Genomic DNA, 26529 nt, shown 5'->3' with positions numbered 1-26529 from the left:
AGAGCAGTGGTGGCGGGAGCCTCTCCCATCTCCATGGCAGCGCTAAGGATGTCTGACTGCTGGCTTAAGGGAGTGGGCCTAAGCCATCATTCGGACATCCCCCAAGGGCTCCCGGACTGTGAGAGGGTGCAGGCCAGGCTGAGGGACCCCCACCCCACCACCGAGTGCATGAATTTTGTGCACCGGGCCTCTAGTTCAAATATAAGAACATAAATTATTATGTTAAACTGGGCTCTACCCACAAAGGCCCATGAATTCCAATACTCTGCTTAGAGACCAGAACCATGGGAGAGCTAACTAGTTTGTTTTTAAGTTAGAGGGGCAGCATTGCATAGTGATTAAGAGTAGACTCTGAATCAAGACTGCCTAGATCCAAATCCAAGCACTCACTCTCATTTACCTTGGGCAAGTGCCTCAATCTCCACCTCTGTAAAACATTATCATAACAGTACCCATCTCATAAGATTACCATGGGAATTAAATAAGCCAGTGTATTCAGAACATGTTTCTTAAAGGTCAGCCTCCTGTGTGTGGCTCTGGGTGCTTTGTCACCATGCAGGCTGGTGGTTCCTGAGGATGCTTGCTATGTGCATTTTTAGAAATTAGTAAATGAAGTATTACTAACCCAGAGCAGTCAGAATTTTGAAAAACAACCCTCAAGATTTAATTCTGCTGGCATGTAACTGGTGACACAAATCTTACAGCATTTAAGTTCCCTGCAGAAAGGAGGTGAAAGATTTTTCATCAGGCATGTGTTTTTGAGATTATCCTATTGATCTTAGTATTTTACCTTCTTTCAGAGTTTTGGGAACCATAAAGCAACTCCAGTTCAGAGTTTTGCCATCTTATTTCAGAAATTCTAACTCTAAAGTTTTCTATGGGAACTGGCAAGATGTATTGAAAGCAAAGTCTGGATTTGTTGCTAGGAACATCTTCAGCTGTGAAAATAACATGATTGGAAGGTAGACCAGGCTGCAGCAATTGCCACTGGAAATGGCAAAATTAAAGGTGAAAAGGGATTCCCCCACTCCCTATTCCAGTTAAGAATGACAACAAAACTTCTGATAGAGAGAACCAACTCATAAGAAATTATATTCATAACTACTTTATAATTAGCCTACTTATATAATCAGGTAATCACTACTGGCTTATCAAGTGTGGCTTCAGATATTTGTAGCATTAATTTGTTTCTTACAAAATAAATAGTTTATTAATACATTAAAACACTTTTAAAATAAATTTTGTATTTTAGAATATATTTAGATTTACAGAAAAATTGTGATGTTGGTACAAAGTTACCATCTATCCTACTCCCTGTTTTGCCTATTTATTGACATCTCATAGCATGGTATGTTTATCACATATAATAAACTAATATTGATACATTATTATTTTAAAAAAAAGAACTTATATTCAGAAGCATTTGTTTTGTCAAATCTTGTGGAGAGAGGGAGAAGACATCTTAAGGAGCCTGAGAGATGGAAGAGGTAGATTGTGCTGTTTCTTGCGGGATATGGGGACTAGGAAAAACAAAACCTGAGAGGTATGTGCCAAGCTAATTTAAGCCTAATGAACCACCACAGGCCTGCAGAAGACTTTGAGTGGTCCAGTGTCCCCACACCTGGACCTAGGACTGCATGGCCAGAAAAGGCTGTGACACTGATGACTGAACCTACCCCCAGCTTCTCTGAACAGCCCCTCAAAGCAACCAGAGCAACCCTGCATTAGGCACCACAGACTTGGTCTTGGGTTTCCTGCTCCTCCTGCCATCTATCACTGAATTTATTTGCACACTAGAGCCTAGTCTTCTTCTCTCCATATTTTCCTTTCTTAGTGAAAAGTGCGACTACTTGTTGGATTATAGCCCTAAGACAGCCTTGTTTCTACTTTCAGAAGATCTTTACAGAGGAGGTGAAACTTGACCTGAATTTTGGAAGGGTGAGATTTTGATAGAAAAGCAGACATGACAAGAATAAAGGGAGAGGTGGCATTCTGAATAGTTAGAGTAAGTGAGAGATACATTTACAGACAGTACAATTCTTTTCTGGTGTGGATTAATTGATTATAAGCCCTTATTCTTTGGTCATGGCATAGCTGTATTAATTATTTTGAAAAGTGTACAGAAGCAATAAAGGATGGAACATGACCACAGTTAGTATAAGTGGAATCAGAATTGAGAGCCCCTTTCTCACTGGCTGTGCTTCTCACTGCTCACCTCTCCCCTCCACTTCTCTCCCTCTTCTCCCCTTCACTGCCCTGTGTTGTTTTGCTGGCTTGGCCTTAGGACCTTCACCAAGTTCACTCTTCACGGGGTCTTGTTCTTTGGATGTGGGAACTGTGTTCTTTCTCAGTGATGCTGGTGGGAGTCCCTTAATAAGCTGAGAACATGTTTCTTAAAGAGTAGTTCCCAGCCCTGCCTCTCCTGGCCAAATAAAACATTCTGACTCCTAAGGATGAGTAATTTTAGCAAAACACTTAGACTGTTGAAGTACAGCTGTGTCTCTGGCATTAGTTTTCAGTGTATATAGTTAGATTTCTCAGAGGACAGCTGACTACATCTAGAAATAAAGAACACCCCCACCCCAATAAGTGAAATTGAACTAAATTAAACAAGAAGGGTTTTTAAAAACTGGGTCACAACCTAATGATAAGCAATTCGACCAACAGAAGGTTGTAACAGTTCTCAATTTGCATGCACCTAATATACCTAGGAGATAAAAACTGGTAGAATTAAAACATGGACAGATTCCAAATAAGAGTGGGAGATATTAATAAACATTTCAATTATTAATAGATAAAATAGAAATACTCATAAAAATATAACAGATTTGAAAAACATGCATTAGTTTATAATCATATATATATGTGTGTGTATATATACATATATATAGATATATATGTATCTATAGCTCTACATCTAACGGTTAGAAACTATACATTCTATTCAAAAAGAACTTTGATACATTTTTAAAAATTGACTATATATTAGGTCATAGTCTGGCAAACAGAAACAGACTCATAGATATAGAGAAAAAACTAATGGTTGACAGATGGGAGGGAGTTTGGGTAAAAAGGTGGAGGGATTAAGTACAAATTGGCAGTTACAAAATAGTCATGGGGGATATATAGCCAATAATACTGTAATAATTATGTATGGTGCCAGGGGGGTACTAGTCTTATCAGGGGGATCACTTTATCTATATATATAAAAGCCTAAGCAACCGGTCAACAGAACGACCAGTCGACCAGTCGCTGTAATGACACACTGACCACCAGAGGGCAGATGCTCAACGCAGGAGCTGCTTCCTGGTGGTCAGTGCACTCCCACAGCCAACCTCCTGTGGCTGGCAACCTCCCACGGCCGGCTAACCTCCTGCGGTCCCTCCCCCTGGCCGGCCGGCCCCAATCGGCCCAGTCGCTGGCCAAGCCAAGGGACCCCACCCATGCACGAATTCGTGCACTGGGCCTCTAGTCTATATCACAACCGGTCACCAGGAGGTGCATGGAGCACCTCTCGTGGGCCAGGACTCGTGGCTCGAGTGGTGAGGCGGGGCTGGCAGGGCTGGCAGGGCTTGCACGGCAGAGGCGGGGCCCGCGGCTTGCGCAGGGTGGGTCTGGGCGCGGCAGGTCTGGATCTTACGCGATTTTGCGCGCTGGGCCTCTAGTAAGTTATATAAATGTCTAAATAATATGCTGTACATGTGAAATTAATATAATATTGAATGTCAACTGTAACTGAAATAAATCAAAATTTTAAAAAAGATATGTCATTAAGCTGTAAGAGACATCTTTTCATGCAGGGCTGTGTTAAGATTGTGGACTGCAGGTTTAGTATACCTGGAATTTAAATCCTACCCTTGCTAGTTACTTAATTGAGCTATATTGTGCAAGTGCTACAAATTGTTTATAAAAATTAACTTTTTAAAATATATTTTTATTGATCTCAGAGAGGAAGGGAGAGGGGGAGAAAGAGATAGAAACTTCAATGATGAGAGAGAATCATTGATCTGCTGCCTCCTTCAAGCCCTCTACTGGGGATCAAGCCCGCAACCCAGGCATGTGCCCTTTACCAGAATCAAACCGGGGACCCTTCAGTCTGCAGGCCAATACTCTATCTACTGAGCCAAACCGCCTAGGGCAACTTTTATTATTTTTAAGTCAGGTTTATTGAGGTGTAATTTACATATAGTAAAATTAACCCCTTTTAGTATACAGTTCTATAAATTTTGATTAACGAATACAATAGTACAACCACCACAATTTAGAGAATATTTTCATCACCCTCCAGAGGTCTCCCTTCTCCACTGCTCAGTGGCTGCTGATCTGTTTTTTTGTCCCTATCGTTTTAAATAAACTAGTGTTAAATAAATGGAATCACACATTTGATAGCCTCTTGAATCAGTCTTCTTTTGCTTAGTTAGCATCAGTATTTTTTAAAAAATACGTTTTTATTGATTTTAGAGAAAGGAAGGGCAAATGATAAATAGAAACATTAATGAGAGAGAAATATCAGCCAGCTGCCTCCTGCATGCCCCCTACTGGGGATGGAGCCTGCAACCTGAACATGTGCCCTGACTGGCAATCAAACCAGTAACCTCTTGGTTCCTGGGTCTATGCTCAACCATTGGGCTATCCTGGCTGGGCTAGCATCAGTCTTTTGAAATTTATTCATGTTGTTGTGTGTTTCAGTAATTTGTTTTCTTGAGAAACTGTGAGAACTAATAAGAGCCTGTGCCCTGACCTGGAATCGAACTGTGACCTCCTGGTTCATAGATCAATGCTCAACAACTGAGCCTTGCCATATATTTTAAAACTAGAAGCCTGGTGCATGAAATTTGTGCACAGGGGGGTGGGTGTCCCTCAGCCCGGCCTGCACCCTCTCCAATCTGGGACCCCTCAGGGGATGTCCAACTGCCCTCAGAGATCGGGCCTAAACCGGCAGTTGAACATCCCCCTCACAATCCGGGACTGTTGGCTCCTAACCACTTGCCTGCCTGCCTGCCTGATCGCTCCTAACCGCCTCTGCCTGCTGGCCTGATTGCCTCCAACTGCCCTCCCCTGCCGGCCTGATCGCCCCCTAACTGCTCTCCCCTGCCAGCCTGATCACACCCCTAACTGCGTGCTCCCCCATGCTGGCCTGATCTCGCCCCTAACTGTTTGCTCCCCTGACAGCCTGATCGCCCCTAACTGCTTGCTTCCCTGATGGCCTGATCGCTCCCAACGGCCTCTGCCTCGGCCCCTGCCACTGTGGCTTTGTCCGGAAGGAAGTCGGACATCCAGAAGATGTCCAGTCAACCCGGTCTAATTAGCATATCACCCTTTTATTAGTATAGATAACAGTGTACTTGATAAGAATTCAACAAATTCCATCTGGTGATATCTTTTTTATTTATTTATTTTTTTAAGTAAACTCGGGGATTTGGAGGTGAGGTGACACCTTCATGGTAGCTCCAGTCCATGGGCTCAATCAACCACCAGGACTGAGTGGCACAGGTCTGGCGTAACTTCCTCAAATGCCAGCAGCTCTAGAGGAACCCTGGTGCTGGGCTCAGGCTGGGTGGCTTGGGTCTCCATGCTTTTCTTTCAGTATTCTCTTAATGGAAATCACAGAACTAGCATCCTTTTTTCAGAAGAGCACTTTTCTCTTTTGGAACCAAAAAATATCAGACTAAAGAAACTAATATATTCAACCCATAGTGATATGATATGAGGTCATTTTATATATTAAAAGGTTTCAAATGAAATAATTTTTTGTAACAAGAAATAACTCATAATTAGAGCATTTGATTAACAAAGTATTTTAAATATTTCTCTTGGGTTTTTGTTGTGTAAGAGTCACATCACTTTTAAAGTATGCTATTTTCAGCTAGATTGCTTAAATACAGATTGTGTACACTTCCATTTTCAGGCTCTGGGCAATGGAGGAATATAGAATTCAGACATTTTTTAAAATAGCATAGCTTGATTTTTAAAAATTTATGGTTTTCGATCCTGACAGTTATTTATTTGTTTCATCTTTTTTATCTTAAAGTGATTTTAAAGCTAATAAAAGGATAGAAGACTTAAGGAAGGGGTTTAATGTTTTACATATATTCTATAATAGAAATGTAAATAAAGCAACAGAAAGGAGCACTTTTTACTTACAATCAACACTGGGTCAAGTACCTGAGGTACTCAAGGGTACCCTCAAACTGTTTACAGTTGAGATGGAGAGAAAGCCTAGCAATTATGCAATATGTGCACACACTGTGAGGAAGGTTAAAATTTTATGCTGATTTATAAGGTATGGTAAGCGTATGAAGGATTTCAGATGAAGATGGTTGTAGGATGTTAAAAGAAAGAGGACAATATGAATAGAAGCCCGTGTAAGAAATTTCACAGGACTAAAGGTGGCCTTTTCTGGGGAAGGGTATTCCCCAGGTAGGGTTGCCAGAGTTAGCAAGTAAAAATACAAAGCACCATGTTAAATTTGAATTTTAGATAAACAGTTAATAATTTAGATATTCCCCATGCAATATTTGGGACTTACCTATACTAAAAAAATTATTCAGTGTTTATATGAACTTCAAATGTAACAGAGCCTCCTGTATTTTAGTGCACCCTAGCCCTCAGGCTTTTTTTTTTTTAAACTACATTGTGGCCTCCCTGGGTTGACCGCCATTCTGAACCCAGCTGCCCTCCTGGCACTGAGTCAGAACTGCACTGACAGGGATGCCTCCGCAGCAGGATGGTGCTCCAGTCTGGTCCACAGCCAGCCACACAGCTTTTCCAGCATAATGATTTTGGGCTTCCTGAAAAAGAGTGAATTTCCTTTAAAAACTTTTTTTTTATTAAACTTTTTATTTCGAAATCAATGTAGATTCATATGCAGCTGTTAAAAACAATACAAAGAGATCAACCGAAGGACTTTTATGCATGCATATTAGCATAACCAATGAACACAAGACACTGGGGGGCGGGTGGCTGAGGGCAAGTGTCAGGGGATGGAGGAAAGGGTGTCAGGGGGAGGTCAATGGGGGAAAAAAAGGGAGACATATGTACTACTATTTATAATACCTTAAACAATAAAATATAAAAATAAAGAACCTTGGGGGGGAAACGACCAAGCATATTTAGAAAAGTACCAAAAATAACTTATAGAAATGGGAAATGTAATTACTAAAATTAAACCTTCAATGAATGGTTAAAAGTCAGATTATATGAAATTGAGTAAATAATTACTGGATGAGATGATAAAACTAAGAACATTACCCAAAATGTGACCCAGTGAGACAAAATAAGAAGAAGAAAATATGAAAAAGAGATTAAAATACATAGAAGGTATATGGGAAGGTCTAATAGATTATCAGAGTTCCAGAGAGAAACAATAGAAAGAAAGGAAACAGTATTCAATTATTTAATAACAGAGCATTTTTCAGATCTGTGGAAATATACTTAAATAGTATAAGTATAACTTATGATAGAAGTTGTGATTTTTTGTATACATTTTGCTATAACCTAATAAAGTGAAATGTGGTTTTTCCTTACAACTCAAAAAAAAAAACAAAAAAAAAAAAACAAAGAAATCACATGTCCCCTTTCCTAGATTCCCTCAGTGATAGCAACTCGCAAAACTATAGATCAAAATCAAAACAAGGATATTGACATGACACAGTCAGGATACAGAACATTTCCATCCCAACAAGAATCCTTGTTGCTCTCTTGTAGCCTCACCCACTTCCCTCCCAACCCCATCCTGTCAACTCCTTATAAACTCTATTCTGTTCTCCATTTCTATAATTTTGTCATTTCAGTAATCCTATCTAGTAAAAGGGTAATATGCAAATTAACCATCACTCCATCACAAAGATGGTGGCGCCTATAGCCAAAAGATGGTGGCACCCAGTCCTCTCAGCCCCACCAGAGTCCCCCAGTCCTGGGGTGGGGCGGCCGCTGAGAGCGGGCAGCATGAGTGGCCTGGCGGAATGCTTGCTTCGTCACTGCGGCAACAAGGCAAGCATTCCGTGCCTGGCCGCGGATGAGCCTCTGGGCCACAGAGAGCCTCTGGGCAGCAGACGCAGAGCGGCCGGGCCCCGTAGAGAGCTACTGGTGCATGGATTCGTGCGCAGGGCTACTAGTGTTATATAAATGAAACCTTACAATATGTAACCTTTTGGGATGGGCTTTTTTCACTCAGCATAATTCTCTGAAGATTAATTTCTGCACCTATAAATAGTTCATTTCATTTTATTGCTGATTAGTATTCCATGGTATGGATATACCACAGTTTGCTTAACCATTCACCCACTGAAGGTCATCTTGGTTATTTCCAATTTGTGGGCTATTTTAAATAATAAATAAAGCTGCTGTAAACATTTATATACAGTTTGTTGTATAAACATGTTTTTATTTCTCTGGGATAAATGTCCAGGAGTACAATTGCTGTATTATCTAATAGTTACAGGTTTAGTTTTTATAAGGAACTGCTAAACTATTTTCCATTTGTGGAATGGAAGTGTCTGTACCATTTTACATTCCCAGTGCAATATATGAGTTATCAGTCTCTCCGCACTCACCACCATTTCGTATTGGTGCTATTTTTTAAATGTTAGCTGTTATAGGTTTATTGTATAAGTCTCATAGTTTTAATTTGCATTTCCCTAGTGTTGAATGATGTAAAACATATTTTAATATACTTATTTGCCATATTGTATCCACTTCAGTGAAATATCTGTTCATGTCTTTTGATATTTCCTAATTTAATTGTCTGGGTTTTTAGTGTTGGATTTTGAAAATTTTTTAATGCTGTCTAGATTCTAGTCTGTCCTTTGTTAGATATGTGGTTTGTAACTATTTTTCTCACTCTGAATCTTGTTATTTCAAGGGTCCTTGCAAAGCAAAAGTTTTCAATTTGGATAAAGTCTAATATTAATTATTTATTTTATTGATTGTACTCTTGGTGTCAAAATTAAAGACTCTGCCTAACTCTAAACTCTAAAGATTTTTTTTCTAAACTATAAAGATTTTATACATTTTCCCCCATTTGTTGAAAGGGCCTTTCCTTCATTAAATTGCTTTTATACATTTGTCAAAAATCAGTAGGGCATATTTGTATGGGTCTCTTTCTGGGTCTATATTCTATTTCTATAGCTATGTAAGTCTTGAAATTGCGTAAAATAATTTCTCTCACTTGATTATTCTTTTTCAAAATTAGTTTTACTATTCTAGTTCCTTTGCCATTCTGCATAAATCTATAATAATAAAAGCATAATATGCTAATTAGACTGGACAGCCAAACGACCTTCCGGACGTCCTTCTAGATGACCTTCCAGACAAAACCAGGGTTGTGAGGACCAAGGCAAACCACTGTGGCTGCAAGGGCTGAGCCCCTTGCACAAATTTTATGCATCAGGCCTCTAGTTTTATAATAATTGTATATATCTAGAGAAAATCTTGCTGGGATTTTGTTAGAAATTGTGTTAAACCTGTATATCATTTTAAGGAGAACTTGTATCTTTACTATGATTCATTGTCCAATTTATGAACATGGTATATCTCTCCATTTATTTAGGTCTTCTTTGGTTTATTTCATCTGTTTTTTGTGGTCTTCAGCATGCAATCAAAAATAGTAACATGTTTTGTTAAATTTACACCTAAGTATTTTGGGAGTTTTTCAGCAATTGTAAATGGCACTGTATTTTTAAAAGATAAATCTTTATTGATTTCAGGGAGGGAGAGGGAGAGAGAGATATGGACATCAATGATGAGAGAGAATCATTGATCGGCTGCCTTCTGCACCATTGGGGATTGAGCCTGCAACCTGGGCATATGATATGCCCTGACTGGGAATCGAACTGTGACCTCCTGGTTCATAGGTCAACATTCTACTACTGAGCCACCTCGGCCAGGTGGCACTATATTTTTTTTTATTTTTTATTTTTTTTGTTCACGTGCTCATTTCTAATATATAGAAATAAAATTGATTTTTGCATGTTTATCTTTTATTCTACAACTTTGCTAACTCTCTTATTAGTTCTAGCAGAGGATTTTTTGTTGCTGTTGTTTTTAAAGATTCCTTGAGATTTTCTATGAAAACAGTATGTCATCTGCAAATAGGAATATCTTGATTTCTTCCTTTCTGATTATATGCTTTTTATTTCACTTTCTTTTCTTATTGCACTGGTTAAAAGTTCCTGCACTATGTGGAATAATATTGGTCAGAGTAGCTATCTTGTTCTCACACAGGGAAAAGCATTCGGTCTTGCATTATAAAGTATGTTTGTTGTAGGGTTTTTTTACATGCTATTTATCAATTTTCTTAAATTTGTTGTTTTACTTCCTACAATATGATCTCTACTGATATATGTTCCATAACACTTGAAAAGAATATGTATTCCACTCTTGAGTGGAGTGTTCTACAAAATGTTGATCAGATCCTGTTGGTTACTGTTGTCACTCAGTTTTTCTATATATCCTTGCTGATTTTCTGTCTAGTGATTCTCTCAATTTCTGAGAGGACTGTTGAAGTTTGTGACTTAATCATAAGTTTGTTTATTTCTTCTTTCATTTCTATCAGGTTTGTTTCTTGTTGTTTTTTTGCTTCTCATATTTTATAACTCTGTTGTTTGATGCATACGCATTTAAGATTGCTGTGTCATCTTGGAAAATTCACCCTTTGTCATTATATAATGTCCTCTTTTTCTGGTCATTTTATTTACTTTGAAGTCTACTTTTTTTAAGTCTACTTTACCAGATATTAATATATCCACTCCTGCTTTCTTTTGATCAATGTTTGTATGTTATATTTTTTTTCCTTCATTTTGCTTTCAACTTGCCTATATTGTTATATTTGAGATAAGTTTCTTGTAACCAGTATATAGTTAGTTCATCTCTTTTAATCCACTCTGTCAATCTCTGCCTTTAAATTGGTGTGGTTAGACCATTTACATTATTATAATTATAGATATGTTGGGGTTTAAATCTACCATATTATTTTGTTTGGGGGTTTTTTCTGTTTGTTTGCTGTATTTTGTTTCTCTATTTTCTCTTTCCTAATTTCCAGTGGGTTACTTGAACATATTTACAATTCTATTTTATTTTATCTTTCTGTTTTTGAGTGTATCTTTCTAAAGCTTTTTTAGTGGTTGCTAAAACTATTAGTGTGGATGTGATCTTGTTACCATTGGGCAGCATGAGAAGTTCTGACTTTACTAGGACTCTGATATTATCCTAGTGGGGAGTGAGAGATGCATTTCATTACTGCCAGGAGGAGGAGGAAGTCCAGGCTCACCATGTGGTCTCCATTAATACTACAGCAGTGGTGGTGGTGATGAGAGGAGGGAACACGGGTTTGTTACCACTCTTCAGGGATGCAAATCCCTTCAGGGGTCCATTCCCACTTGATAGGCAATGGAGGAGGAGTTAGGGAGTCTCATTACAGCTTTGCAAGGGTGAAAATCTAGGCTCCCCACTCAGCCTTTGCTGGTGGGGACTAGGCCACAGTTTTGTGTGGTGTTGGCTGGAGTCAAGTGATTACTGTCTAAAAGTTTTCAGTCTTACTAGGCTGCCCCTTTCCTGGTTATTTTGTTGAATAGAGAAGATATTTATTGGGGCCTTTTTTGTCTGGTCCAAAATTGGCATTTTCAAGTTGATGCTTCTTAAGATCCAAGTCTGAGATAATGAGGCAAAAAGAAAACCCAAGGAGCTCACCTTTATGTTATTCATTGGGCCCCAGAATCCCTCGCCAGTCTGCCTTCTTCCCTCTACCTTTCAGAGACTTCTTATGTTTGTTTTATATACAAGGCTCAGGATTTTAAGCTGTACTTAGCAGGAGGAATAAGGAAAAATATGATTACTAATGCTTTCTCCCCAAAGGGAAAAATTCTATAAATACTTTTAATACCAATTTAATCACTCATTGAAAATTCCCTGTTAATTCTCTACCTGCCCACTGCTCACTCACATCCATTTGCAGCTTTTTCACATTGTGTGTCCCTCAAACTTGATAGATTACCATGTGTGAATTTTTTTTTTGAAAATTTTATTTTGTTTTTAATTTTTTGGGTAGAATTCTTTTTCATGCTATACAGTTGAAAGTATGTGTATAAATCAGGGTTCTCCAGAAAAACAGAACCAATAGGGGATATATATGTATATATCTATCTATACATGTATATAGCTAGATATAGATATAAAATAAGGTTTTTGGCTCATGCAATTATGGAGGCTGCAAAATGAACTGGCAAGCTGGAGACCTAGAGAGCCTATGGTTTAGTTCCAGTCTGGGGTCTGACATGCTCCAGATCCAGAAAGAGCCCATGTTCAGTTCAAGTCCAAAGGCAGTAAATATTCTCATACTCAGAGGAGGCCTAGTCTGTTCAGTCCTTTCATCTGGTTGGATATCTGAGACCAACCACATTAGGGAGGGCAATCTGTTTTATTCAGTATACCCATTCAAATGTTATTTCATTGAGAAACACCCTCACAGAAATACCCAGAATAGTGTTTGACCAAATATGTAGGCACCTTGTGGCTCAATCAAGTTGACACAAAATTAATCATTATGTCATGCAAACTTTAAATGCTTGAGACTACCAGATGGGTTAATTTGGACCTAAGACTGAATTCTGACCAAGGTTTGCTCACAAATTCATATTTTAAGCTGACTGACATATATAGAGAAACTCAAAGGGAATGAGTAAAACCTTTCAAAGTTTCCAAATGTCTCTATAAAGCAACTGCTATAATCTGGAAGGCTGTATGGCATTAAGGAAGGTAGGAAACTTAGGGTTGCTATGCTTCTTCAAGAGAACTTTATAAACAGGGAAAACATTAAAACTTTTATTTTTCCTGATTCTTAGAGTAAGACTTTATCTTTTCCATTATTGAAATATTTTAAAAATTCAAAATAAGAATTTCCCATAACCTATAATCCCCTCTAAGTAGCAGTAGCTTATTTTAATCTAAACATAAGGAGTGTAATATCTGTAAAATCAGTGTGAGTGTATGTTCCATAATTACACATCCTCTAATGTTAGACATCTGAATAATCTTCAGTGTTGCAGCTTTATAAATAAGACTGCCATCTTGGTGCTGAAATCTCCAGTTTCATTTTGGGTCATTTCCTTAACTGCATCTTCCTAGAGGTGGAATTGCTAAGTCAAGGGATAGATCCTTCTAGAAAAGTCACATACCGAGATTGTAGCAGTCATAGCAATTGGGGGGAGGGTGAGAGGCTTTTCTGATTTTTAAACTTTATATTTTCTAGAAGCATCAGATGGTGAAGGAGGGGGAGACGCAGAAACGATGCAGCAGGAGACAGCTCCAGTTCCTGTCCTGCCGAAGAAAACCAAACAGGTGACAGTCACGATGGGAAAGTCACAGCTGTTGGATTCTGCAGTCATCCTCTTCTACTCTGCACAGTGTTCCCTGTGCTCTAAGAGCAGCTGTTGGCCGGATTTCAGGGGAGCTTTTACTTTCTCTGCTTTGAAAAAGCCGTGCTGCATTAATTATCAACAAGCAAAGCCTATTTTCCCCCTAATATTTTTGATATATAAATGTATTTTACAATAATGGTATCTTAGATTTCTGTATTACATTTTCACCAAATATCCAGTCTTATTGTTTTAGGTACAGTTCCTAAAAAGAGACAGATTTCATTAAGATATCCCAGCTTACCCCCCACCAACACGTGATTGCAGCACCATGTTATGCTGCCAGCAGGCTCCAGAGCCACATGTTACCCAGCATTATGGTCCGTTGTATGAATTCTTATCACAGTGTTTGCTGCCTTCAGAGTAGACATTTGATAAACTCAGTGGACATTTGATAAACTCTGTTTCCTGGGCCTATGACCTTTTGTTTCTTTTTAATTTTCACACTGCCAACTCATATCCATTTGCAGCTTTTTCACATTATGTGTCCCTCAAACCTGATTGATTACCATATGTGTGTATTGTTTTTGAAAATTTTATTTTGTTTTTAATTTTTTTAAATTACAGTTGACATATAATATATTAGTTTGAGGTGTACAGCCCCATTTTTAACATTTATATAGCTTATAAAGTGATCACCCCAATAAATCTATTACCCATCTGTAGCATATATAGTTATTACAATATTAATATTTCCTATGCTGTACTTTACATCCCCATGACTATTCTGTAACTACCAATTTGTTCTATACCTTTTTTTTTTAATCCTCATCCAAGGAGTGAGGATATTTTTCAACTGATTTTTTTAGAGTGGAAGGGAAGAGAGAGGAGAGAGAAACATTGATGTGACAGAGACACATGGATTGGTTGCTTCCCATACACGCCCCAACCAGGGGTAGGGTTTGAAACCTGCAACTCAGGTATGGCAGTGCCCGTGACCGGGAATCAAGCCCAAGACCTTCCATGAGAAGTCCAGCACTCTAACCACTGAGCCACGCAGGTCAGGGCTATACTTCTTAATCCCTTTGCCTTTTCCACCCAGCCCCACAACATCCTTCTCATCTGGCAACCATCAAAATATTTTCTGTATCTATAAGTCTGTTTCTGTTCTGCTTGTTCATTTATTTTGTTTTTCAGATTCTACATGTAAGGGAAGGTCATATGGCATTTGTGTTTCTCTGTCTGACTTAATTTCACTCAGGAAAATACGCTCTAGACCAGCCGTGGGCAAACTACAGCCCGCGGGCCGGATCCGGCCTGTTTGGCTGTTCTATCCGGCCCGCGGAGCCGAAAGAGCGGAGGGTTCTCTTGCTCTCCCCTCCGCTCCTTTACTTTGAATTTATATTAGTTCACACAAACACTCCATCCATGCTTTTGTTCCGGCCCTCCGGTCCAGTTTAAGAACCCATTGTGGCCCTCGAGTCAAAAAGTTTGCCCACCCCTGTTCTAGACCCATCCATGTTGTTGCAGATGGCAAGATTTCATTCCATTCTTTTTTTTTTTTTCGGTCTTTTTTATGGCTGAATCATATTCCATTGTATGTATGTACCACTCCTTTTTTTTTTTTTTTAATTGAATTTATTGGGGTGACATTGCGTCACAAAGCCATACGGGTTTCAAGGATACAACTCAATAAAACATCATATGCACACTGCATCATGCCCCCATTGCCCCACAGAAAGTCCCTTTCCATCCCTATTCTTTTCCGCTTTGCCCACGTCTTCCTACCCATACTCCCTTTCCCTCTGGTTATCACTATTTTTGTGTTATATATACATTTGGGGCTTAATCCCTTCACCTTCTTTCATCCAATACCCTAACATTCCTCCCCTCTGACAGCTGTCAGTCTGTTCCATGTATTTATTTTGTTTGTCAGTTTAATTATTTTTCCTTAGATTTCACTTATAAGTGAGTGAAAGTTTTATATGTTATTTGTCTTTCTCTGACTGGCTTATTTCACTTAGCATTATAATCTCCAGGTCCATCCAAACTGTCACAAAGGTAACATTTCCTTTTTTTTTTTTTTTAACAGCCAAGTAGATTTCCATTGTACAAATGCACCACAGCTTTTTTATCCACTCATCTTCTGATGGGCACTTGAGCTCTTTCCAGATCTTGGCTATTGTAAACAATGCTGCTGCAAACGTAGGGGTGCATATATTATTTCTGATTGGTATTTTGGAATTATCTTATCTAATAAAGAGGGAATATGCAAATTGACCACCACACAGTCACAAAGATGACGGCGCCCAGCCTCTCAGCCCCGCCGGAGTCCCACAGTTCTTTCAGCCCCGCTGGGGGGGCAGCAGGCGCACAGTGCAGCCGGACCAGCCCTCAGCCACCCAGCCGCCCAGGGCCACCCCGAGGCACAGGCAAGCCTCGGATGTCAGCTTCCCAGTAGATGCCTAAGGCGCAGGCAAGCCTCGGATGTTGGCTGCCCAGCCGCCTAGGGCTAGCCCAAGGTGCAGGCAAGCCTCGGATGGTGGCTGCCCAGCCGCCCTGGGCCGCCCGAGGCTCAGGTAACCAGGTCTGGCCAAGGCTTGTGCTGCCAGCAGTGGCAGCAGCAGAGGTGTGATGGGGGCGTCGCCTTCCCCTGATTGCCGGGTCGCCTCCTGCCCCTGAGGGCTCCGGGACTGTGAGAGGGGGCAGGCAGGGCTGAGGGTCCCCCCTATCCAGTGCATGAATTTTCATGCACTGGGCCTCTAATTATTTCTGGAAGTGAATCACTGGGTCAAAAGGCAGATTCATTTTTAATTTTTTGAGGAAACTCCATACTGTTTTCCAGAATGGCTGCACCAGTCTGCATGCCCAACAACAGTGCATGAGGGTTCCCTTTTCTCCACTTCATTGCCAGCATTTGTTGGTTGATTTATTGATGATAGCCACTTTGACAGGCATAAGGTGATATCTCAGTGTGTGTGTGTGTGTTTAATCTTTATTGTGAAAGTATTACATATGTTCCGTTCCCCCACCCCCGCATTGGCCCCTTCTAGCCCACCCCACCTCCCCGCCCCAGGCCATTGTATTTATGCACCACTTCTTTTTTATCCAGTCATCTATTGATGGACAGTTAGATTGCTTCTATATCCTGGCTATTGTAAGTAATGCTGCAATAAATATATGGATGTATATGTCTTTTCAATTTAGTATTTTGGGTTTCTTTGGATAAATACCTGGAAGTAGAGTTGCTAGGTCCTTCTTTGTCTCTTGTTGTAGCCTTTGTTTTAAAGTCTATTTTGTCTGGTATAAGTATTGCTACCTTAGCTTTGTTTGTTTCCATTTTCATGAAATATCTTTTTCCTGGGCCAGGGTTTCTGGTGTGAGGCTGGTACCCCTGGCTCTCTGGGGGACCTCTGCAGCCGAGATATTTTTAACTGCCTCACATAGGTGTGGGACCAGCCTGTGGCATCTCCACCTCTCCTACCAGTCTCAGTGGCTTCTTCTTTATATCCTTAGTCCTATAGGACTTCCGTTCAGTTAGATTTCAAGGGTTCTGAATTATGGTTGTTCTGTAGTTTGGTTGTAATTTTGATGTGGTTATGGGAGGATTTTAGTATCACATTTACCTATGCCTCCATCTTGACTGGAAACTCCCTGTGTCTGATTTTTAAAGGACTACCTAGTGTCAGTACTAATTTATCACCTTTGTAATAATGGTTTGTAGTCTTATTGTAAGTGGCCCTAAACTCTTTCCAATGGAGGGTGACTCTACCCAAATTTTGTGACCAGTTTGTGGAGCAGATTGGCATAGTGACTACCTATAAGCTGTGACACCTTAAACAAGTTAAACTCTCTGGGCATCAGTCTCCTTATTGGAAAAATGATGATAGTAATTGTGTTTTCCTCACAAAGTTGCAATGGGTACTAAATGACTAATACTTGTAAAGCACTTTCAATAATGGTTGACAAAAAAATTAAACACTGTAGTGTTAATAATTATAGTGAAATACGTACTTCAAATCTCTTATTTTGTTCATTATTTTTAATCTGCGGAAAGAGGAAGGCAGAAAGATATTTTTTACTAGTTTTCTCCTCAGCCATTAAATATTTTGCTCAAAGGCCCTATATCGGTTCTAGTTTCAACCATCCTTTCAAAGGCCTATAGTTAACAGCCTTAGCTTTCAATTTATTTCACCAAGGTATGGTTTGATTTTACCTTAACTTATTCCATTGACTACACCATAGTCATGCCTACTTTGACCTATCTGCAGAACTCGGTTCTTAATAACTTCTTCATACCCGATTGCCTTCCTTTTCCCTTACTTTCTGCCTTGATATTTTTCTTGCTTGCTGCTCACATTTTCTCATCACTGAAAGAAATTTGCATTAATAAACTTGCCCAAGCCTGGATTTTTCCTGTCTTTTCCTTGGTGGGGCCATCTGCATTGCTAAATTTCCTGTTTTTAGTGCCTGGGCTCTTCTTTTCCCACAACCATCATGTTAGAGAAAGGACAGAGAACCATAGCAAGAAGAGGGGGAAAGGGAGAGGAGAAAGTTAAATACATTCTTCATTTCTGTGAGCATTCACCGCTTTCCACAACCCAGGTTTCAACAACAAAGGCCTTTTATTGAGCACGTAACACAGGCAGTGTGCAAGGCACTGTGACTCACGCAATCCTCACAGCTGCCCTTTGAAGTACAGGGTATCCAATTTGACAAATTACCTGAGGCTCAGAGTGATGGGTTCTGGGGGTCATGGTCACTTGGGTGGGGTGTGAACAAGTGCTGAAGATCTATTTCCACTTCTCTTTTCACCTGTGTTTCCTCTTTCAACTTGGAAACAATGGATTCACCATGTCTTCATGTGCTTTGTTGATCACATGCCATTGCTGTTTTTTGCTAAGAAAAAAAAATTATGATTTTATGGCCCATTTTATCCATCTCCCTCCTGCTTTAATTTCTTTTACTATCAAATTTCTTTACAGAATTCAAGTTCTAGGTAGACAAATGCCCTAAGCCCTTCCTCCAAGCCTCTCATTTCCCTGTCCAGAAAATTTACACGGGATTCTCCTGGGTCCCTCTGCCTCTTAAGTGTTATCCGTCTAGCTCCCTGGTCTCCCCGACCAGGCTGCACACCTGGAGGACAGAGTTTATCTCCACACACCTGGTATAGAACCGTGCCCCTAATTGGCACTCATTACTTGTGAAATGAAGGATTGGGTGACTATAGCAGTATTCCAGTTTTTCTTACCACTCTTTCCATCTCAACCCTTTGGGTCCCAGCGTGTGAGTCATCAGCTCCCTGACCCTGCTGCCTGCTGAGATCTTTTGGACCCTGGATATCCAGTGTCCCTCCTCTTGCCCCCTCTTTGAAAGGTTTCCCCATCTGAATAATCAGAGCTGGACTCTCTTCCTCCACCCCACCTGACTGCCCTCTGGATCCTCTGTGGGCTCCCTATCCTCTCTCTAGCTGCTCTTCTCCCTCTGGACCCATCATCACACCAAGGATGACCTTCTTGTCAGGCAGACTGTCCTTTCTTAAATCTTCCTCTGGTTGTTTATGCACAAAGATCTTGAGTCTCCAACTAGTTAATAAGCTCCTTGGGGGCCAGGGTTCTTTTGTGTTCACTACAGTACCTAACACAGTGCTAGGCAATTGACTCATTTGGTAGATATGACTGGATATTTATTCTCTAATACTAATTACATTTTTTCCTGAAAAAAAAAAGAAATTATTTTTATGCTTTATATAAATTTTTAATTTTTAAAATTAGCTTAGTCACTTCACTGTTCTTTATGGGTTTTGTTTTGTTTTGTTTTTAAATATATTTTTTATTTATTTCAGAGAGGAAGGGAGAGGAAGAGAGACATAGAAACATTAATGATGAGAGAGAATCATTGATCAGCTGCCTCCTGCACTCCCCCTACTGGCAATTGAGCCTGCAACCCAGTCATGTGCCCTGACCAGGAATCAAAGGTCAAGAGCTCAACCACTCCTGGTTCATAGGTCAACAGCTCAACCACTGAGCCACACCTGGCCAGGCTGTTCTTTATGTTTTTAGGATTTTTTGTGCTTGCATAAGGAACTGCTTGGCATTATGCTGTTAGCTATAATATATACTTAGGCTTTAGTTTCACCAGGTGAGAGTGTCTGTCAAGTTAGGTAGTGTTTCCCCCTGCACCACAGCTAGCCTCACTTCTATTACTGAGTCCAAGCCTCTCATCTGTCCAGTATTTCGAGCCCCAGATTTATAATTTTGTAGAACTTTTTTACCCATGCAACTACATCATCTCTAGAAACCATTTCACATCTAATCATCCTTGGCCTCCTTAATAAAGTAAGTATAAAGATTTGCCAACAGTTCTCTTTTTTTCCAGATATTGCTTCCAAAATAAATGATGAATTCCACTACTCCTAGAGATTGCATCACCCTCTTCCCTCCTCAACCTCAGTGATTTCAGAGCCAGCCCTGGTGACTTTGTAATTATGGTTCCCTTAAGGAATATAATCTCTTCGGAGGGATTTCGTGACTTTTCATTGATGCCTCCATGATGTCAGTAGCCTTTCAGTGGTTCCATGATCCATCCTCTCCCCATCAGAGGCCACACCGGAGTTCTTTTTCTTAAGCCAGCCTTTTGTTTATCTCCTTGGTTCATAAAGGAATCTTCAGCAAGAGTACTTATCCCTTTCCTGCCTTACTCACCTTTCTCTACTGTTGTATTTCCTTACTGTTTCATTATTTCAGCATTGATCATTTCATATCTCTCGCACTCTTTGTCTTTAAGATTTCTCTTGATGATTTTAAGTGAAAAGACTATGTCCTCTCCACTCTCCTATTTACCTTCTACCTTGCCATGGTAGTGTCTCAATTCTCTTTATATTCATTTAGTGTGGTATAACAAATTGACCCAAAAGTTAGTAGCTTAAAACATAAACATTCTTTTTTTTTCTTTATTGATTAAGGTATTACATATGTGTCCTTATCCCCCCATTACCCCTCCCACACCCCCGCCCGTGCCCTCACCCCCCTAGTGTCTGTGTCCACTGGTTATGCTTACTTGCATGCATACAAGTCCTTTGGTTGATCTCTCCCCCTTCCCCCCACCCTCTTCAGCTCTCCCTCTGAGGTTTGATGGTCTGATTGATGCTTCTCTGTCTCTGGATCCATAAAAATTCTTTACCTCATAGTTGCTATTCTCTCACAGGCATGACTTAGTTCTTTCCCTCTGGCTCTACACATATCAAATGCCAGTCAAGTTGTGGGCAAGGGTTTGGGGGCTTAACCCCCTTGTTGGCAGGCCTCAATCCCTCACCATGTGAGCCTCCCACTGGGTTGCCTCACAACATTGTCATTGGCACAACCACAGATCATTTCCAGATAAACTCTTTCCTGCCTTGGCGCCCTGCCAAGGCAATTGAGGAGCAATACCCCTTAAGCTTCCTAGAGACAGGTTTGAGAAAATCTGTGAGGCAAACCTTTAAATTCTTTATAGAGCTCTTATGTGACTAAATGGTACTCTGGGGTCTAAGGTCTTAACAGATGGATTTGCAGCCATTCCCTGGACTTCTTTCATAGTCCCTCTTTCCACCACACTCCCTCCTTTTCATTTTATTCTAAGTCATAAGAAATCAGGTGACACCTTCAACAATATATGGATCTTCTTTACTATTTAACCCATGCCATTTGATACATGTTCTACTTTTCATGCAACTGCAGATAACAGTATTGCTAAACTTTCTATCACTACATAACAAAGATTCTCCTTCCATTTTCAGTAAGACTTTCCTCACTTTCTACAAATCCTCACCCTCAGTGTCCTCAAAATTCAAAACTTTATGAATAGTGTGTTGAGACACTATCTGTCCATCAATCATCTTATTTTTGGCACATTTCAAAGTAATTTGAAAAATCAGTACACTCCCCCAGACACTTCATCATGCATATCATTAACGAAAGTCCAATATTTAAAGATTCTTTTTGTCTTTTCGAGATAAAGTTAGCATACAATAAAATGCACAAATGTCAAATTTACCATTCAATAAATGGTAAAATTGTCAAATCCATGTAATTCCTTTATACAGACCCCTACAGGATAAAGAAGGTTACCATCACTTCATTCCCTTTCATGCCACCTCCCAGTTGGTCACTGTTCCACACTCTGTGACCCAGAGGCTGTTCTGACGTTCTCCCCCTCAATTAGTTTTGCCTATTAGAGAATTTTCCGAACATGAACAGACAGTATATGTTCTTTGTTCAAGGCCTCTTTTATTCAGCACAGTGTTATTTAGATTCATCATGTTGATGTATAGTGGCTCTCTTCTTTTGTATTGCTGAGTGTATTATTTTGCCAGGGCCGCCATAACAAAAAACCAATCTGGGTGGCTTCTTTTTAATTGAACTTATTGGGTGACATTGATTAATAAAATTATATAGGTTCAGAATTATGGAAAACAGTATGGATTTTCCTCAAAAAATTAAATATGGATCTGCCATTTGACTCAGTGATCCCACTTCTAGGAATATATCCTAAGAAACCCGAAGTACCAATCAGAAAGAATGTATGCACCCCTATGTTCATAGCAGCACAATTTACAATAGCTAAGATCTGGAAACAGCCCAAGTGCCCATCTGTAGATGAGTAGATAAAAAAGCTGTGGTACATTTATACCATGGATTACTATGCAGCAGTTAAAAAGAAGACTCTCTTACCCTTTGAGACAGCGTGGAGGGACCTAAAGAATATCATGCTAAATGAAATAAGTCAATCAGAGAAAGACAAGTATCACATGATTGCACTCATATATGGAATCTAAATAACAAAATAAACTAATGAACAGAGTGGATCCAGAGACTCAAAGCATGGAACAGAGTGTGGAATCTCAGAGGGAAGGCAGGGGAGGGTGGGAGGTAATCAACCAAAGACCTTGTATCCATATATTCATAACACATGGACACAGACAATAGGGTGCTGAAGGGGTTGGAGGACAGGGGCGGGCTGGAAGGAGTCAATTGGGGGGGGAAAGGAGACATATGTAATACTTTTTAACAATAAAGAATAATTTTTTTAAAAGGAAAACAAAAATAAATAAATAAAAGTTAACCCCCCAAAAAATAAAATTATATAGGTTCAGGTAATACAGTTCTATAATACATCATCTGTATATTGTACTTTGTTCACGACTCCACATCAAGTCTCCTTCCATCACCATTTATCCTCCCTTTTCCTCTCTACCTCACCCTCACTCCACTTTCCCTCTGGCTACCACCATACTATTGTCTATTTCTATGAGGTAGTTTTTGTTGTTGCTGCTTAATCCCCTTACCTTTTCACCCAGTCCCTCGACCCTTCTCCCCATGACAGCTGTCAGTCTGTTCTCTGTATCTATGACACTGTTTCTATTTTGATGGTTAGTTTATTTTGTTCATTAGACTCCACATATAAGTAAAATCTTATGGTATTTGTCTTTCTCCCACTGGCTTATTTCACTTAGCACTATATTCTCCAGGTCCATCCATGATGTCGCAAAAGGTAAAATTTTCTTCCTTTTTACTACTGAATAGTATTCCATTGTGTAAATGTACGATAGCTGTTTTATCCACTCATCTAATGGGCACTTGGGCTGTTTCCAAATCTTGGCTATTGTAAACAACACTGCAATGAACATAGTGGGGTGTATATATTCTTTCAAATTGGTGTTTTGGGTTTCTTCTGATACATTCCCAGAAGTGGAATCGCTATATCATAATGCAGTTCCATTTTTAATTTTTGAGTAAACTCCATAGTGTTTTCCACAATGGCTGCACCAGTCTGCATTCCCCCCAACAGGGCACAGGGGTTCCCTTTCCTCCACATCCTTGCCAGCACTTGTTGTTTGTTGATTTATTGATGATAGCCATTCTGAAGGTGAGAGGTGATTCATCATTGTGGTTTTAATTTGCATTTCTCTGATGATTAGCGATGTTGAGCATCTTTTCATATGTCTATTGGCCATTTGTATGTCCTCTTTGGATAAGTCAGACTGGGTGGCTTAAACAACAGAGATTTTATTTCTCATAGTTCTGGAGGCTAGAAGTCCAAGATCAAGGTGTTGGCAGGTTTGGTTTCTCCTTGCCTTGTTGTATCCTTACATGGTCTTGCTTCTTGCTGTGTTCTCACATAGTCTTTCCTCTGTGAGCACATCCCTGGTTTCTCTTCCTCCTCATATAAATATACAAATTTATTGGATTAGGACCTCATGCTTATGACCTCATTTAATTACCTCTTTAAAGGCTATCTACAAATATAGTCATATAGGGGTGTTAGGACTTTAACATGAATTGGGCGTGGGGCACAATTCAGTCTGCCTCACAAATTTTCTGACTAATATTCAATTATATGAACATTAGAGGCCCAGTGCATAAAATTCTTGCACGGGTAGGGTTCCTAGCTGCTGCTGGCTGCCAGCCAGTGCCTTCCTTCTCCCGACTGCTGGCCAGGGCCTTCCTTCACACCTGCCTTGGCCTGGCGCCACCTGCTCACCTGCTCCACCATCCCGCCGTGGTCCCGCTCTCGTTGGGGCCCATTGGGGCCATCAGCACCTCCACTGCCACCCCTGCCAGTGCCATGTCACTGACGCCCACCATGTTCCGCCACCCCCTGGTGGTCAGTGAACGTCTACCTCCCACCTGTAGGGACAATTTGCATATTAGCCTTTTATTATATAGGATACCACAGTTTGTTTATCCATTCCTCTCTGATGGATACCTGGGGCTATTTCCTCTTTGGGGCTATTATGAATAAATGTGTCATGAACATTCATATATAAGTCTTTTTGTGAACATGTATTTTTATTTCTCTTGAGTAAATACCAGGAATGGAATTGCTGAGTCATGTTTAGGTTTATAAAAACTAGACTTTTCCCCAAAATGATTGTAACATTTTTGCATTCCCACCATCAGTATATGAGACTTTTAGTTGCTTTATATCAGCATTTGGGTTTATTAATCTTTTAATTTTAAATATTTTAGTGGTGTGTATTGAATAACTTTTGACTAAACCCAAAAGAAACTAAAAGCCACTTCTAAATTGTTTTTCTTTTTTAAATGAACATTCTCATTTTTGTTATAAAATGGCAATTAAAATTTTTTAGCAAAGGAATATTCAAATGCTATTAAAATTTTTAATGAAAAAACAGCAATCCCTTTTCCTACTGTTACCCTAACTTTTTCCTCAGAGGCAGTCATCCTCAACTTTTAGTTGTTTTTCTTATTTGCTACCTTACAGTTTTTACTGCTGTTTCTTGATTTATCCATTTCTGACATGATATGTTAACTTCTCAAGGTAGCATATGAAAACATAACTTGCCCTTTTCCCCTCTAATCCATCTCCAATTGCCACACCCCCTGCCAACACAATATCATATTTTGGGTAAAATGGGTGTCATTCTTTTATTATTATGACCATAGAAATACTGTTCAATCCTGAGAAAAAGAGAAGCTGTAATCATTCCTCCTTCCTTATACAAGTCTTTATTTTCATGCCATCAATAAAATTACTGCACTTCTCCCTTTGTCTAGCTTGCTGTGTTACTACTTTTAATTATTTCCATATGTTCCAACATCTCTTCCACATGCTCATGAATAATATTTTTCATATGCTCAAAGAGATCAGTTATTGTTATTTTCTGCAGACCTCCATGCTCCTATTCCACTCTGAATTGGCTATTCTCTAGGCCTATGGAACAATTGAGACTTTTCTTTACTGCCCCTTCAACACTTTTCTAGATTAGTCTCCCTGTTTGCTGAATTCCATATCTTCCTTGGTCTTGGTTTATTAAACCTTTATTTTGCTGGGGTACACCTTCAGTATCTGTGGGTAGAAAGCAAAATTATTAAGACCTTAATTTACTCTTTATTGATAGTTTGGATGGGTATAAAAATCTAGTTTTTAAATACGTTTTCCTTATAATTTTGAAGGCCCTGCTCCAATGAGTTCTAGCATCCAGTAATGCTATTCAAGATCTGAAACCAATCTTTTTTTCTGGCCCTTTATTTTGAATGTTATTGTTTTTCACTTTGAAATTTTTTAGAATCTTTTGGTTGTCCATAATGTTCTCCAATTTCACAGTGATGCTCTTTGGGGTGAGTATTTTCCTTATTTGTTGTACTCTATACCTAATGGGATTTCAATTTTGAGTTTCACGTCCTAGAAAGTTTCCTTCAGTTCTGGGTAGTTTCTCATCACTCCATTTTCATATTTTATATGACCCCTTTTTCTGCAATTCCTTTTACTGGAATGTTGAATCTCTTGAACTGATTCTCTAATTTTCTTGCCACTTTTAAATTTTTTCTGGGAGATTGTCTCTACTTTATCTTTAAGCCTTCCTCCTACATTTTTATTTCAACTTTTTAATTTGTTTTAATGTTCAAATGTTTTCTGATCATATCTTTTTATGGCATCTGTTTTTCATGGATGCAAATTCTTCCCTTATATATCTGAGAATATTATTTTCAAGAAATATACCTCTTTCCTCAGGATTCTTTTTTTGTTGTTATTTGCTCTTACATTGGAGACTGTACTTATTTGTCTGATGAACTTTAGCTGTCTATTCATAGTAAAGAGAGATACATTAAACAGTTGCTAGAAAATTTTTGTACAAAGTAAGGCTTGTTGATTAGTAGATTTCATTGTAGGGGTAGGATGACAAGGTAGATTTTTAATATGGTACCCCCAAATGTCACTTTTTGTGGCATTCCTCTTAAGCCATTTCATTTTTCCAAAGAATAATTTAGTAGTTTCCTGCTGGTAATATATAAGCCTGGCTTGAAACATCCTGAAAGAGGGACAGGAAAAGGAATTGAGCCTCCACCTCTGTCCTGTCTCCCCTGTGTCAGACATCTTGGTCCTCTGGTCCTCTCCAGAGAATAAACTTCCAGTCTGTTGCCAGAAAAAGCAGATGAGAGGAAGCAGTAATAAGAGGGTTCCTTGCCTGTCTGGACAGGAGATACAGCTCAATGGAAGGTGTGAGGGAGGCTAATCTTTCTAAACATAAACTTTCAAACAATCTCTTTCTTTTAAACTGTTCATTCTTTATAGTACCTTCTACCTCCACCTACTAAACCTTTTTGGAGGCCAACAGGTCCAACAGACTCACTTATTATTAGCTTCCACCTCTCCAGAAACCCAGGTGCTAGCT

General features: G+C 39.5%; 1 protein-coding gene across 5 annotated transcripts in view; it reads left to right on the top strand.

Annotated features, from left to right (window-relative positions):
* Positions 1–26529, top strand: part of CMSS1 (cms1 ribosomal small subunit homolog) — a 415355-nt gene that overhangs the window by 363175 nt on the left and 25651 nt on the right. For all 5 annotated transcript variants that reach the window (XM_080654114.1, XM_080654115.1, XM_080654118.1 and 2 more), the window contains one exon: positions 13247–13335. In XM_080654114.1, the coding sequence (XP_080510240.1) occupies positions 13247–13335 (89 nt within the window). The remainder of the gene's footprint in view (positions 1–13246; positions 13336–26529) is intronic.

The sequence above is a fragment of the Plecotus auritus genome (assembly GCF_963455305.1).
Source record: "Plecotus auritus genome assembly, chromosome: 2".
Taxonomy (NCBI): Eukaryota; Metazoa; Chordata; class Mammalia; order Chiroptera; family Vespertilionidae; genus Plecotus; species Plecotus auritus.
The sequence above is the reverse complement of the archived record's forward strand: the minus strand, read 5'-3'. Positions and strand labels throughout refer to the sequence as shown.